Genomic DNA, 15,551 nt, shown 5'->3' on the forward strand with positions numbered 1-15,551 from the left:
AAGGTGAATTGGAGCTAGAGGAAAAGAAAAGAAAGCTAGAGGCAGGCCAACTGCCTAGAAGGTTATCAGGATGAAGTGGAGTAATACAAGTTCACACTACAACTGTGAAGGCAGATTCTAATGTATAACTGAGGGGGTTGAGCTAAAAAAAAAAAACAAAAAGATTGTCCACATTCTTCCCCAAACAAAACCTGAGGTTTATGATACACTTCTATCAGTGACAGTGCCTCACAACCTCAGTAATGGTAAGAAAGGCCATGGGTGGGAAAGACATCTAGGCCCTACTCTAGGAGGTACATCAGAATCTCTACAGAGAGCAGTGTGTTACTTTATTTAAAAAAGCAAGCACACGTATCATTCTGATTCACCTTCTGTGAAAAGCACTGAATGAGAACTCCAAGGTCCTTCTGGCTTCCAAAGTCTATAACTCTGTCTTTAGTTCCATGTCTTACAGATTCCCCTCATTGATGCTGATTATAGTTCTGGGACGTGAGTGGTGGCCTCGATCATGAAGATAATCTGAAGCAAAAGAAATGAACTGTACCAGCAAATAATAATTAATATATACGATCTCTATAAGGAGTGGAGTGCTCTGTGGGTTTAGAACCATGAGTACGAAGTCTAGCCTGAACTGCTGAATGAAACCCTATTTCTTGAAAAAGAGTAATAGATATAAAATGTCCATTTATTACCTCCTGGCCCGTTTATATTGGGTCAGCTGAATTAAAAAGGCACTGAAATAGGCAAATTAAAGATAAAGGAGACACTACCTTTTTCCATATTTTTAATTACCATTATTGCACCAATACAGCATACGCTTTATATACATATATCTTAAATTTCATTTTCAGTTTTTCAGCAATTCAAATACATAATATATTATCATCTTGAGAATACAAAGAACACAACATGGAGGAAGATTGAGAAAATAGTTTCCCAGTAGTCAGTCACTAGTGATTCTATAGACTTTCCACTTAGTGTTTTCTATTGGAATTTTAAAAAGCCCTGCCATGGCTCTGTAAGAATAGAGCTGCCTGGAACAGGAGGCAATGAGAAAAAAATGGACCCAAAGTTAAAAAGAGTCAAGAAGGAAATCCAGGAGAGAGACTATATTTTGAAACTAAACACGAGCCTCCCAAAGTGTACACATCCAAAGAAGTGCTGAGGGAAGAAACGAGATCTTCCCATTTCACCCTCAAAATTGCCCAGTAACAAACACAATTGATAGTGCCCATTCATTTGAGAAAGGGAACTGTCTTCACAGCACTGTAAAAGGAATGGTGGGGTAGAGGGAAGGGAAAGTGGTGGGAGAGCAACTTGCTTTTGAGATACCCTCTGTGATGGTTTGGCGAAGCGGTCACTCGGGCAGAACCCAGGACGGCTAGTGCCGTGGACTCTCCAGCTTCCTTCATAAGTGACAATGTATGTAATAGCAGCTTTCTATGAAAGGGCTAGATGCACTGAAAACGAAATGTTCACGCAAGGGGCCAGATACCCAGGCAGCAAGGCAATGTGGGTACTGAAAAAGAGTTACGTGCTTTTCAACCCGTCTGCTCTACAGATCAGGTTAAAAACTCTAAACCCTTCAACTCCAGGTCAAATAATGGGGCAAATGCAAAGTAATGCCACGCTTCAAATGCAGCCACCAGATGGAGCTGCAGAAAGTCAACGCTTCTCTACAATATAACTTGGAAAACACAGCCCCTTGAACCTCCTTCATCCAAGAGACACCCACTGATCAAAGATGTTGCACTATTCAACAAATAAAAGAACAGTGGAGGTGCCACCAACAAACCCTCTGAGCACAGGAGGAAACAATGTAAACACACGAGGGCGATGGAGCTGCCCCCCGCCCTGGATGTTCACTGGACAGGATAAGCCTGCAGGAGGGTCTATCTCAGAGACCCAGGAAACAGGTCTTTCTTCACACCTATCCCTGTCAAAACTCTGAATCTGTAAACACTGAGGTTGGCCAGTCCATTTGGAGGGTCATAGGCTAGTGGGAAAGGAAATTTCAAGGTTTTTGTCTCCCTGAAATTGCTAAATAGGGCTTCACAAAGAGGCACACAGGGTCATGAGATGATTCTGAAATAAGTTGAAGAATTGAAAAGAACAATTTTACAGATGTTAGAATTCACTTCTCCCTCAAAGAGATCTGGCCTTTGGGGCCCTGCATAGTCAGCCACAAGTATGAGAAGACCCACCACTCCCCTGCCTTAACAGTGAACAGGAGATGAGAGATTCTTCCTCGGCTGTACGCAAGTAACAACATAGGGGGGTGACGTGATCCAGCTTGAATGCAATGGAGGAGCTATGAAAAAGATTGTCCAGTAATTTTGGTTCTGGGAAGAGAAGGGGTTCCTAACTTCCCTCACAGATTGGTGCCCTCAAGGTCATTTTTTTTTTTTTCTTCAAGTCTGTCCTTAATGCTATTCAGAACTGGACCCAGTTGGATGGCTGTGGTGCCTGGTTTGGAACAGAGCTGCAAGACAGGAGAACAGAGAGAAAGCCAAAGGAATTAGGACAGCTACTCCATTCTTCACTTAATAGTTTCCAAGAAATCACTGCCCAGAATTTCTGAAACTATACCTCACAGAAATTCTACTTATCAAGGCTTGAGACATCCCAGTCAAACTTCACCCTACAGCTTTCTTATCCCACCATCCCCAGCACTAACTCTACTTCCTTACCTAAACTTCCTGCCTAAGACTCTATGATCTGGAAACGCCCTGCCTTCCCACATCAAGGTTTCATTGAACGGTAACATTCCCTGTACCCTGTTTGACAGTATGCTGGTTTCACTATGCTCATACCTGGAAGCAGTGCTAAAGTCTCCCCACAAGTCATTGCTTGCAGACACTGGAGCTGGTGCTGGTGCCGGGACAGGAGCAGGAGCATCCAAATCTAAAAGGATATCTGAATACAGGGCAGACGGAAGAAAAAGAAAAAGGGAAGCATAATAAAAATCTTAGAAATAAAACCTTACGCTTACACCAAAATCTATACACAAATGTTCCTTGCAGCTTTATCTGCAATAGCCAAAAACTGGATATGAGCCAGATGATTCCCCGTGGGTGACGACGGTTAAACGCACTATGGTACATCCATACCACGGAATACTACCCAGCAAGAAAGAGAAACAAACTGCTGATGTACACAACTTGGATGAATCTCAAGGGAATTATGCTGAGTGGAAAAAGCCAATCCCCAAAGGTTATGTACTGTATGTTTCCACTTATATAACATTCACGAAGTGACAAAATTATAAAGATGGCAAACAGATTAGTGATCGCCAAGGGTTAGAGGAGGCGTGGGGCAGGACTCGGGGGAGGTGTGGGCATAAAAGGATGATGTGAGGGATCCTTGCACTGAGGGAGCTGTTCTGTATCCTGACTGTGGTAACAGATCCAGGAACCTAACACGATCAGAGTGCAGAGAACTAAACACACATATACACACGAATGAGAACACGTGTAGCTGGTGAAATCTACATAAGATCAGTAGACGGTATCAATGTCAATTTCCTGATTAAGCTATTCCACTTCGGTTTTGCAAACAGTTACCGTTTAGGGAAAATGGGTAAAGAGGACCCAGGATTTCTTTCTGTTATTTTTTACAACTGCATGTGAACCTACAATCATCTTAAAATAAAAAGCTTCATTCAAAAAAATTAAAAATAAATCTTAGGCATTATCCCCCCAGTGCCTTCTGGAGACACTTACGAAAAGAAGTAGGTTACAACCATTTTTATCTCAAAATTCCAGAAAGAAAAAGTTTACTCTTAGTAGTCAATTAAATGAATAATCTCAGGAAAATTCCTTTTCACACTCTAATGTTCTCACTCTTTTATTTTTTTTTAATGTTTATTTTTTGAGAGAGCACACACATACATACGCATGTGAGAGAGGGGAAGGGGCAGACAGAGAGGGCTACAGAGGATCAAGGCAGGCTCTGCACTGACAGCAGAGAGCCTGACACAGGGCTCGAACACACGAACTATGAGATCACAACCTGAGCCGATGTCAAACCCAGGCACCCCTAATATTCTCATTCTTGAAATGGAAAGAACTAGATCTATTCTTTTTTGCCATTAGATGGTACAGAAAAGTGAAAATGTATTCACGAGCGCAGATGCTGTCTAACGGTCTCCCAGCTGCCCTAGCGAAGAAACAGGAAAAATGAAAACATCACGTTTACTGACTGGCTGCTCTGCGCCACGAACAGTGCTAGGTGGTGTCAGGCCACGTCACCTTCACAATCTGGGTGTAGTTTTAAGTCTCCATTATGTAGATAAGGATATTAAGACAGAAAATACAAATAATATCACCAAGTACACTCAGATATAAAATAGCAGAGCTCAGGGAGCCTGGGTGGCTCAGTCGGTTGGGCGTCTGACTTCAGCTGAGGTCATGATCTCATGGTCCGTGGGTTCGAGCCCCGCGTCGGGCTCTGTGTCAGTCCAGAGCCTGGAACCTGCTTTGGGTTCTATGCCTCCCTCTCTCTCTGCCCCTCCCCCATGCAGGCTCTGTCTCTATCAAAAAATGAATAAACGTTAAAAAAAATTTAAAAGAAAAAAAAAAAAGCAGAGCTCTCACCAAAATCTGAGTGCATCTGACTCTCAGACCTACTAGCATCTAACCAAGGTACAATGAAGGAAATAGTCTTTTTCTTAATAACCACTCATTTTCTTTTTTTGGGCGGGCGGGAGAATCTCAAGCAGGTTCCACACCCAGCTTGAAGCCTGATGCGGAGCTCAATCTCACAACTGTGAGATCAAGAGCTGAGCTGAAGTCAAGAGTCAGATGCTTAATCAACAGAGCCACCCAGGTGCCCCAATATCCACTCATTTTCTGACAAAGAACCTACCAAATACCATGACTCTCGGTTCAATAGAAAAGCTTAAATTCCTTGCTAAAGGCTGTCAGAATCACCTTTCAGTGCCAAGTGTCATTAATAGCAAAAACATCAATACTCCCCTTGGCAAACAGGGGTACGGTACCCACCTGAAACTTAAGATATGATGATTTCTTGATGCGTAAGTGATGAATCACTAAATTCTACCCCTGAAATCATCATTACACCACATATTAAACTTAGATTTAAGTAAAATTTAAAAATTAAAAAAAAAAAAGAAAGAAAAGATAAGATGATTTCTCAAAGTTAAAGGTAACAGAGACGGAGTGCCTGGCTGGCTCAGAGGGTGCAATGTGCAACTCTTGTTCTCAGGGTCTTGAGTTCAAAGTAACAGAGAGATTTACCTGCATCACTACCTCCATGGTTAGATTTTGGAATGGGTGGTGGAGTGACATGATTGCTGATGGCAACTGAGGAGGATGGTGGGGGGATAGTGACTTTGCCTCCAGGTGGGGGCGGGAGCAGGCTCAGGCCCCCAGTTCCCGCAGCCTTGGGCTTGGAAGCACCGCCTTTCTTAGTTGTAATGTTCTATAAAAAAGAAAACAGAGAAGAAAGAGAAAGAAAAAGTCACAAGCTTATTATGGAAATTCAGGGAGCAGGAGGAAAGAAACCATACTCACCCCAATACTCAACTTGATGGTCTGTCCCTCCTTGAAGCCCAGATCCAACTTGGGACGAGTGTCCATTTCCTGAGATTCTCTGGAAATCTCAGACTCCTGCTTTACCCACCTTCAGTAAAAGAGTAAATTAGCTCAATTTGGGACTACCTGAAAGCAGAGCTGACACACAAATTTGAGTGTAACTAGCTTATGTGAAACAGGACTCCAGAAAGCAGACTGAAGGAACATGAAAAGCGAGGAAGGAAAAGAAGAAAAGCCAAAACAGGGCAACAGGGTTCAATATCACCGAGGAGCCATTCAGAATGCATATTTAACTTGTCCCTCCAAAGGAGGGCATTTAGCCGCCAATTTCCACCCGCCATGGGTGAGGGCTGCCCCTGAGGGGAGACGTTAATTCCTCCGTCCTTCCGGGCTGCATCCCTGTGCCAACTGAGTGCACTTCCACAATTTCAGAGTTCTGAGGCAGAAAAGCAGACTTATGCCTGCCCTTGAAGTAGGAAGCTGACAGTGCATGGCGCTGTCCACCACAGCTGTGGCAAAACTGAAGCAATGTCGTTGCAGGAGACATACAACACGTCAGCTACACAAAGCAACAAAACTGGCATGTAACTCCTCCTCTCTCACATACAGGCCTGCTGTGACTATATGCCTCCCTCGGCCACTTAAGAGAGCAAATGTCAATTCCTCCAGAGGCATAAGCAAAAGCATCATCTCAAAACACCGTACAAAGGACCAAAAACATATCCTGGGCTATAAGGAAAGGACAGAAGAGACACAAAGACGATGTAAGGAAACAGTGAATGGGAAGATTCAAATTCGTAACTAACTAGTTTATCAAATACAGAAACCGGCAGGTAAAAGAGGTAGTATCCATTCAACTGAGGAGGAGCATTTCCAAAACCCTTTAGCTTGGTTAAGGGTTAACTTAGCCAAGGTTTAACTCGGTTAAGGACAAGAATCACTCACTTGAAATGATCTTGCAAGGAGACATTAAAGTCAAAGGCATCACCCCGATCTGTGAAGCCAATGCCAATGAAAGCACTACGCCCTGTGAAAAAGACAGGAATACTCAGAACAGGAAGTGTCCCTTAGGGAAAATTCCACCCAATGAAAATTAACAGTTACCTTAACTAGATAAAGTCTGTGAATGGGAAACATTTCTCACAGCCCAGGGGTCCACACCCTACCTATTGCCCAAGAGACAAATGCTGCCATACTTGTTTTTGTCAATAATGGGGCGCCTGGGTGGCTCAGTCAGTTGGGCGGCCGACTTCGGCTCGGGTCATGAGCTCGCGGTCCGTGAGTTCAAGCCCCGCGTCGGGCTCTGTGCTGACCGCTCAGAGCCTGGAGCCTGTTTGGGATTCTGTGTCTCCCTCTCTCTCTGACCCTCCCCCATTCATGCTCGCTCTCTCTCTGTCTCAAAAATAAATAAACGTTAAAAAAAAAAAATTTAAAAAAAAATAATATTTTACTGGAACACAGCTATTCCCATTTGTTTACATATTATCTATAGCTGCTTTCATACTACATCAGCAGAACTGAGTAGCTACAATAGAGACCATTTGGCCTGCAAAATCTAAAATATTCACCATCTGTCTTTCCAGAAAGTTTGCCCACCTCTGATATAGACTATGGAGAAAAGATAGAAAATGCCCTAGACATAGATGATTTAAGACAGTCCCACCAAAACCCACCACAAACAATGAATGAGTGGGCAATATGTATGAATTCTTTGGTTGGATAGACATTTATTTATATCCACCTATTAATTATCATATCTTGAACTTGTTTTTATTTATTACAAACAACATGTTAATCCTTGTCCTTTAGCAACCATAGTTAACTGTGGAGCAAGGGGTGGAAAAATTTAGTAAACTGAAGTTAAGATAAATGCAACTGAGACGCACTTTATTGAAAGGCATTACCTATTTTCCTAATCTCACCCATTCAAAATCCCAGATCCCTTACCAGTACCATCCTGGATCCGGATTACAAAGTAGCGGCTGGAATCTGTCACTGTCTCCACAGCAATACCAGGATATTGTTCTACTGGTGCCTGAGCAAAGAGCTCCCCTAACAGGTAAGAAAAGGACTTCCTTGAGCTAAAGAAGCAAAAATCTAAAACTCTAACAAATATTTCCATTCCAGTCTCCAACTTAAATGTATTTATAAAAGTTCACCAAAAATGGGGTGCCTGGGTGGCTGAGTCGGTTAAGCATCTGACTCTTGATTTCGACTCAGGTCATGATCTCATGGTGTGCGGGTTCAAGCCACGTGTTGGGCTCTGCGCTGAAAACTCAGAGCCTGCTGGAGATTCTCTCTCTCTCTCTCCTCTCTCTGTGCCCCTCCCCTGCTCACTCTCTCACTCTCAAAATACATAAATAAACATTAAAAAAAAGAAGAAGAAGAAAAAGAGAAAAAGGAAAAGAAAAGGCACACCAAACTAATACCCTTAATATGTTAGAGGGTCACCAGCACAGATTACCTGAAACTTTATCCTCAAGCTTGATATAAGCAATCTTCCCTTTTGAAGTGATTCGGAGGCGACCAGTCCAATCAGGCTGGTCTAATTTCCAGTCAGATGCCCTAGGACAGGAAAATAGGAAGCCTCAAGTCTATGGCTTTTATTACGAAAAACCTACACAGAATCATTTGCCATATTTCTATTTCCCTTCTTGCTTACTCTACCTATTAAATAATTAACAAGAATAACTCATGATCCCTGCTGCCCAGATGCCTCATATGACATATAATCCAAAGCAAACAAAAGACAGTGTTACTCCTTAAGAATTCTGGAGTCTAATAAGCATCAATAAAAACATGTAAAAGTACAAATACAAGCAATTAAAACTAACTCTCATAATGGTACTATACTGCCACACTGCAGATGATATTTTATATAATAGTGTTTTACTGATCAAGTAATAACAGAGTCTACTGAATGAACTATACTGGGTAACAGAAGGCTTCCCAAATCCCTAAATGTATTATCATCTTTCACTGAATTCAACCAATACTTACAGAATGCATATTAAGTCACAGGCACTGTTCTAGGTGAATGAACAAAACAAAGACTCCTACCCTCGTGAGGTTTATATTCTAACAGAAAATAGACAATAAAAAATAAACATAATAAGTAAAATAATTAGTACCTCAGAAAATGGTAAGTGCTAAAGCAGAAAGAAAATGAAGAAGCAGAAAAGGGAAATCGGGAGGGTAGTGGGAGAGTAAACAGGTTGCAGCATTCAAGAGGGTAGACAGGGGAGGCCTTATTAACAAGGTGAAACGAGGGGCACCTGGGTGGCTCAGCTGGTTGAGCGTCTGACTTCAGTTCAGGTCATGATCTCACAGCTCCTGAGTTCGAGCCCCGTGTCGGGCTCTGTGCTGACACCTCAGAGCCTGGAGCCGCTTCAGATTCTGTGTCTCCCTCTCTCTCTGCCCCGAACCCACTCGCATTCTGTCTCTGTCTCTCTCCAAAATAAATAAACATTAAAAAAAAATTTTTTTTAAACAAGGTGAAATGTGGGCAAAAATGTGAAGGAAGCAAGAGAGTTACTCATGCAGATATTGGGGGGGGGGGGGGGGGGGGGGGGAGGGAGGAGCTCCAGGTTTGAAACAATTAGTGCAAAGGTGCTAAGGTGCGAGTGTGCCTGGAATGCTTGCCCTCAAAAAGAAAGCCACCGCAGCTGGAATAAAATAAGAGATGAGGTGGGGGTGAGGTAACAGAGGGGCAAATTTTATAGCCCTCGTACGAACTTTAGCTTTTACTGAGTGAAAAAGGAGTCAGTACCAGTTTTAAGCAGAGGTGAAACATGATCTTCCTTTGACTTTAAAAGGATTACCTTGTCTGTTGTACGTAGAAGCAATGTAAATACTGAAGCAGGGAGATTATAGTTAAGAGACTACCACCGCAATCCAGGAGTCATGACGGTGACTAGGAAGGGACAGGAGCAGAAGTGGCTAGATTCTAGATACATTTAAAGCCAAGAAATGGAGGGGCGCCTGGGTGGCGCAGTCGGTTAAGCGTCCGACTTCAGCCAGGTCACGATCTCGCGGTCCGTGAGTTCGAGCCCCGCGTCGGGCTCTGGGCTGATGGCTCAGAGCCTGGAGCCTGTTTCCGATTCTGTGTCTCCCTCTCTCTCTGCCCCTCCCCCGTTCATGCTCTGTCTCTCTCTGTCCCAAATATAAATAAACGTTAAAAAAAAAAAAAAAATTTAAAGCCAAGAAATGGGGTTTTCTAAAGGACTGAATGTGAGGTAGGAGGAGTCAAGGATGACTCTGAAGTTTTTCGCCTGAGCAAAGGAACTGCCAATAACTGAGACAGAAAGGCTATAGGTAGAGCATGTCTGAGAAGAAAGCTCAGGAGTTCAGTTTTGAATATGTTGAGTTGGAGACGTCAAATTGATTTCTCAAGTGAAGATACAGAGAAGGCATTTGAATATGAGTCAGGAGTTCAGGAAAAACATGTGGGCTAGAGATACAGATGTCCGTGGAAACATTACAAAACACTGAATACTTATAATCTGTGTGATACATGAATTTGAAGGAAATCTAAGACATTATTTAAATATGACCAATTTTACAAAGCTCTGAATTTGTGAATTTGTTTTTGTCAGCATGTGGAAAAGAGAGGGCAAAGCAAAAGTTATTAAGCAACTCATCATGGGGCACCTGGCTGGCTCAATCCCTAGAGCATGTGACTTTTGATCTCGAGGTTGTGAGTTCAAGCCCCGTGTTGGGTACAGAGACTACATAAAAATAAAATCTCAGGGCACCTTGGTGGCTCAGTCAGTTGAGCACCAGGCTCTAAATTTCAGCTGCGTTCGTGATCTCGCGGTCACAAGATCGAACCCCGCATGGGGCTCCACACTGAGGGCAGAGCCTGCTTGGGATTCTCTCTCTCCCTCTGCCTCTATCCCGTGCTCTCTCTCTTTTTGTCTCTCAAAAAGAATAAAAATTTTAAAAAAATAAAATCTTTGGGGCACCTGGGTGGCTCAGTCGGTTAAGCGGCCGACTTCAGCTCAGGTCACCATCTCGCAGTCCGTGAGTTCGAGCCCCGCGTCGGGCTCTGGGCTGATGGCTCAGAGCCTGGAGCCTGCTTCCGATTCTGTGTCTCCCTCTCTCTCTGACCCTCCCTCGGTCATGCTCTGTCTCTCTCTGTCTCAAAAATAAATAAACTTAAAAAAATAATAATTAAAAAGTAAATAAATAAAATAAAATCGTTAAATAAAAAACCTCATCCCTTAGAAACCTGAAGACTAATACTTGCAAGGCAGAAAGGTAACAATAAAATATATCTAAACAAGAAGCAAAGGTGGAAAGGAAAAAAAAATGAAAATTAGCACAGGTTTTGAACAGGATTTATAAATCCTTGTCATGCCCTCATCTCTTAATGCCGTGCCTCAAGTACTTGAATCTGATCCACACTATAATGCTCTAAAGGTCCCTGAGTTTCAATTTTTTTTAAGGAGTCATTACTTATTCTACCATCACACCATGAGCTAAACACTGTGTACTGAATATATCAGGAACAAGCCTACTAGATGTGTTTCCTGGGACAGGTTCCTTGACTTACTTATCTTGCGTGTCCAGTGGCCAATATTTAACAAATCCTCAGGAAGTGAATGGATATCCCCAGCAGCAATTTCCCTCAGCCCTGAGCCTTAGTTCCTTTCCCATTCCCAAGACCTAGCCTGAGGAGCTCTTCGTTTCGCTGGTCTTCTGAACTGACTTCACAGATTTTCACTGACGTTAGTAATAAACCCTTACAGCAACCATCTGGAATAGGCATGGAAACCCTACCATCTCTGTCCGTCTCAATGAAGAATAGTAACACAGGAAGTAATGCCTAAGTTCCAAGTCCAGCATTCTTCTCATTACATTAAAACAGACTATTGGGGCGCCTGGGTGGCGCAGTCGGTTAAGCGTCCGACTTCAGCCAGGTCACGATCTCGCGGTCTGGGAGTTCGAGCCCTGCGTCAGGCTCTGGGCTGATGGCTCAGAGCCTGGAGCCTGTTTCCGATTCTGTGTCTCCCTCTCTCTCTGCCCCTCCCCTGTTCATGCTCTGTCTCTATCTGTCCCAAAAATAAATAAACGTTGGAAAAAAATTTAAAAAAAAAAAACAAAAACAGACTATTGAGTTTACTAATGATTTAGCTGAGGGGAAGGGCAGTGATGAATATAACAACAGTTTCATAGGTTGGGAAACCATTTTCTAATCATTTGTAACATTCTCATCGATCTAAATTGTCAGAGAAAGTCTGGGAAGCAACAGCTTACACTACGTGAATCAAAGTCATTCATTCCCTCAATCTTACTAATCACTCAAAGTATTCCTCCTGCTTCCTGAAAATCCCAGTTTTTCCTTTAAAGGCAGCCTAAAGAATAAGTCATGCTCATAATGTAAAATGGGTTCTGTAAACAAGATTAGGCAGACAAAAAGGCATAAAAGTAACGTTTATCAAGTACCTATTACGTGCCAAGCATTATGTCTATTCCTATGAAAATTAAGTGAAAGGATACTGCAAGGTAAGTAGTAGTATATCCATTTTTACAAATGAGGAAACTACAGTTCAAGAGAGGTGTGGGGCACCTGGGTGGCTCAGTCAGTTGAGCGTCCGACTTCGGCTCAGGTCACGATCTCATGGTTTGTGAGTTCGAGCCCCGCGTCAGGCTCTGCGCTGACAGCTCAGAGCCTGGAGCCTGTTTCGGATTCTGTGTCTCCCTCTCTCTCTGCCCCTAACCCACTCGCATTCCATCTCTGTCTCTCTCAAAAATAAATAAACATTAAAAAAATTAAAAAATAAAAAAAAAAATTAAAAAGAGTTAGGTGTCTTGCCAAGAGTAACCCAGCAAATAAATGGGAATCTCGATGCACACTTAGTTCAGCTCTCTTCACTCACTATACTAAGAGTGGCTAATGATAAAATGCCTGGAGGATAAGAAATGTCAATAATACACAGAGAAAACACAGACAACAAGAAATAGAGGAAAATTAAGAAATGGTTTTGATGGCTCAGTGCAGTTAACTGACACGCAGATAAAAGGCTGTGGATAAACTAGGAAGTGAAAGTCGAGAATGCAGGTGGGTGAGAGGAGGAAGGTCGCTGAAAAAGCTTAAAGTAGAAGAAAGAGAAGAGAACCCCACTTTATGATGTATCATACCCTTTCGGAAGTCTTAACTACTGAACAGTTCAATCACTGCTAATTTATGTGATGAATTTCTCCCACGTTTACAGAGTGCCAGCTATGTGCAGGACACTGTACTAGACCCTGGTAATATAAACTTAGAAAAGACCTCAAGTTGTTCACAGCTAGCCTGGAGAAACAGCAGACGGAACAATCAATTACAATACAGAAGGAAGAGCACTAGGACAGAGGTCAGCAGTGGTGCTACGGAGGCCCGCACAGAGCGCACCTAAGCCAGAATGGCAGGGTCACTCCTTTGAGAAGTCCAAAGCAGCAGATGTCCCTGCTGACTCACACACCACTACCAGTAACTACCATCGAAAAGCACGTAGATTCCTATTCGTGGTCGATTTGCAGCCTGACTGAAAAACTGGAATTAGGACCACCTCCGCCAAAATGTGCCACCCACAGTGTCTAGTGCACAGGTCAGCAAGCACGAAGAGAGTGATTCATGATGAATGAAACCCCAGTAAGGAGGCAAACTAATGGCCACAGGAGGACAAGAGCCAAAGCAACGATAAATGCCAAGAGGAAAATCATGATGGTGAGGTGGACGAGAGAGAGGGGTAAGAACAGTGCCTTGTATTTAATATGCTGCTTTCCTGTTTCCTAAATTTTTTCACATTTCTTATATTATGTCACGTAACCCTCCAAAAACTTCTCTGAGGTACAGAACCGGAGCAGGTTTTCTGATCACTTTTTTTTTTTTTCTATTTTACAGATGAGAAAACTGAGGCTTGCAGAGATTAAGAGATTTGTCCCAAATCATACAGCTGTTAAACTGTCAGGGTTCATACCCGTATTTTTGAATATGTAACCCGGTTAACGTGTTAACTCCTTCCACTACATGACTTCATGACTGCCTAGAGCATCCTCAGAACCTCACCGACACGCGATCACAAGGTGGTTGGTTAGCCCTACAGAGAAAATGCTGCATTAACTTTGGAGAGAAAGGCTATGAGAGAGAGTAAGAAGGGAGGAAAGGAAAATAGAAAATACCATGTAATCATCAAGAAAATGTACTGGAAACAAACAAACAGAATGGACAACCACTGGAAAACCTACCATCGTAACCTTTGCCACTAGCAAAAGAAGTGAAAGGAAAACCAAACGGCGGATCATGCTTGGTGGCAAGACTGGCACAAAAGATTAAATCGTATCACCTAGAGAGCGGCCGACACGATGATTACCCACCATTATGCACGGGGCACTGGAAATGTTTATGAGAGACAGGGAGGTCAGGAGGGGGTACGACGAGGAGGAGAAACCGAAGGATGCAAGAAAGAACGAACCAAAGGTGACAGGCGATGGAGCAGGCACGACTGGATGGGTATGATGGGGAGCAGATGGGTAACCCCGAGGGGCCCAAGGGAGGAGGAGTGGGAAGACGCAGATGGTAAATTTTTTTTAAGCGGCGGAAACCAGGCTGGCATGCCACAGTGGGAAAAGAACAGGAGGACGGGGCGAGAACAACCCTGGTGGGGAGGCTAGCAAAGTGACAACTCAGAGGTGGCAGTGGCGGGGATCGCAGCGTGCCACCTGAGGAGGACACTGTCATCCCCGACCCGGTATGCGTGTACTGCAGAGCCTCGGGGCTAGTACCTGTAACCGCGGTTGGAGGCCCGGGGAGGGATCCGGTAGACGCTAACGTCGGGCTTCACACACAGAACAGACTCGTACTCCAACTCCGCCGCCATCTTGGCTCTGCACTCCGCGCCACCGGGGGCGGGGCGTAGGAACGGGGGCGGGCGTAGGGGGGGGTGGGAAGTTGGGCCATACGCAACTTCCGCTTACGCTACTTCCGCGCGAGTTTACTTTCGTTCCTGAGATTAACCTCCGGTGGTGCGGGTTGGGGAAGCCATATTGAAAGCTGGAAACCGTGAAGCTGCGCAGTTCGCCATCTTGGGTAATGGCAAAACTTCCTTTCCAGGGCGCGGCGATTCGCGTTATGGAAATCTCCGTTTCGGAAAGGTGGTTGGGGTAATCGCCATCTTGCGGCTGGCAGGTGCCTGCCGTGCTTAGGAAGGAGGCGGACTGTGTTGGAATCTGGAGGATTTTTTTTGTGACAGAAGTCACTACTTAGCCGTAGGTTCCTGGCAAAAAAGGGGTATCTGCCCGTCGGTAATCTCAAACTGGGTACCTATGGTAAATGTATGACCCAGTCGTAGACGTGGTGGATTTTAATCCTCCAGCGTCTCAACGTTTAAAATGCCCAGCCTGATGAGTTGCCTGATAGCATCTTTTAATCTCGGATTAAAAGCACTTGTTGAAATAGTTTGCCGCACTTCCGATGTGCATTCTGGTTATCTTTCTGGAAAATGTGAACCTCTTAAACTCTTAAATGGGACCCTCAATTCCTGACAGATTCGCGAAGAATGATGAACTGTTATTTAATGCCCGCTATTTGCTCCCAGTCCTATAATGATAAATCCAACTGAATCCTTTCCATAAATATGTTTCTTGTACACTCCACAGGTAAACTTGCCTCAACACTATCGCTTAGAAACTGTTCAACGTGGATGGCAAATGTCAAAACTAAGATACGAACTCAGCTGTGACTACAATACAAGAGTGGTCTTAACCACTTCGTTATCTTGACTGGTTGAAAATGGGTCCTTAATTGTCTACGTAGCTAAGGGATAATCTTAAAATTCAAAAAGCCTTATGATGTATCCCTGTCAAGGATGTGGGCAATCAGCTACTGTCAAATACTGGTACCAAGAATGAAGTGAAATCTAGCAGAATTGATCAAAATATTGTAAATAACATTCAGTTTAGTAAATCCACGAATACTTATTTTAGAGACATTCTTACATGTGCAGAAAAGTA

The 15,551-nt window shown here is 43.5% G+C and overlaps 1 protein-coding gene and 1 long non-coding RNA gene across 3 annotated transcripts; one reads left to right on the plus strand and one right to left on the minus strand.

Annotated features, from left to right (window-relative positions):
* Positions 1 to 767: 767 nt before the first annotated feature.
* NECAP1 (NECAP endocytosis associated 1) lies at positions 768 to 14,456 on the minus strand. 2 transcript variants are annotated; one of them, XM_045466628.1, is made up of 8 exons: positions 14,325 to 14,456; positions 8,020 to 8,120; positions 7,503 to 7,607; positions 6,501 to 6,582; positions 5,535 to 5,643; positions 5,259 to 5,442; positions 2,814 to 2,916; positions 768 to 2,482 (listed from the first exon to the last, which is right to left on the minus strand). In XM_045466628.1, exons 1-8 carry the CDS (start codon positions 14,417 to 14,419, stop codon positions 2,434 to 2,436), a joined length of 828 nt encoding a protein of 275 aa, XP_045322584.1. In that variant the 5' UTR covers positions 14,420 to 14,456; the 3' UTR covers positions 768 to 2,433. The 2 variants fall into 2 exon arrangements, with proteins under 2 accessions (XP_045322584.1, XP_045322583.1); XM_045466627.1 differs by having other exon boundaries at positions 2,411 to 2,710; positions 2,748 to 2,916.
* LOC123591944 lies at positions 12,621 to 15,320 on the plus strand. Its single transcript, XR_006709510.1, has 2 exons — positions 12,621 to 14,052; positions 15,198 to 15,320. It is a non-coding gene; the product is annotated as an uncharacterized LOC123591944 (long non-coding RNA).
* The last annotated feature ends 231 nt before the right edge of the window (positions 15,321 to 15,551 follow it).

The sequence above is a fragment of the Leopardus geoffroyi genome, chromosome B4 (assembly GCF_018350155.1).
Source record: "Leopardus geoffroyi isolate Oge1 chromosome B4, O.geoffroyi_Oge1_pat1.0, whole genome shotgun sequence".
Lineage (NCBI taxonomy): Eukaryota > Metazoa > Chordata > Mammalia > Carnivora > Felidae > Leopardus > Leopardus geoffroyi.

Bases quoted from the DNA above. Each gene is read 5' to 3' on its own strand.
- NECAP1 (XM_045466627.1), bottom strand. From the start codon at position 14,419: ATGGCGGCGGAGTTGGAGTACGAGTCTGTTCTGTGTGTGAAGCCCGAC. The intron at 8,121-14,324 runs GTACTAGCCCCG...TTCCTGTCCTAG, and splicing joins GCCTCCAACCGCGGTTACAG to GGCATCTGACTGGAAATTAG. The intron at 5,443-5,534 runs GTGAGTATGGTT...TCTTTTTTATAG, and splicing joins CCATCAAGTTGAGTATTGGG to AACATTACAACTAAGAAAGG.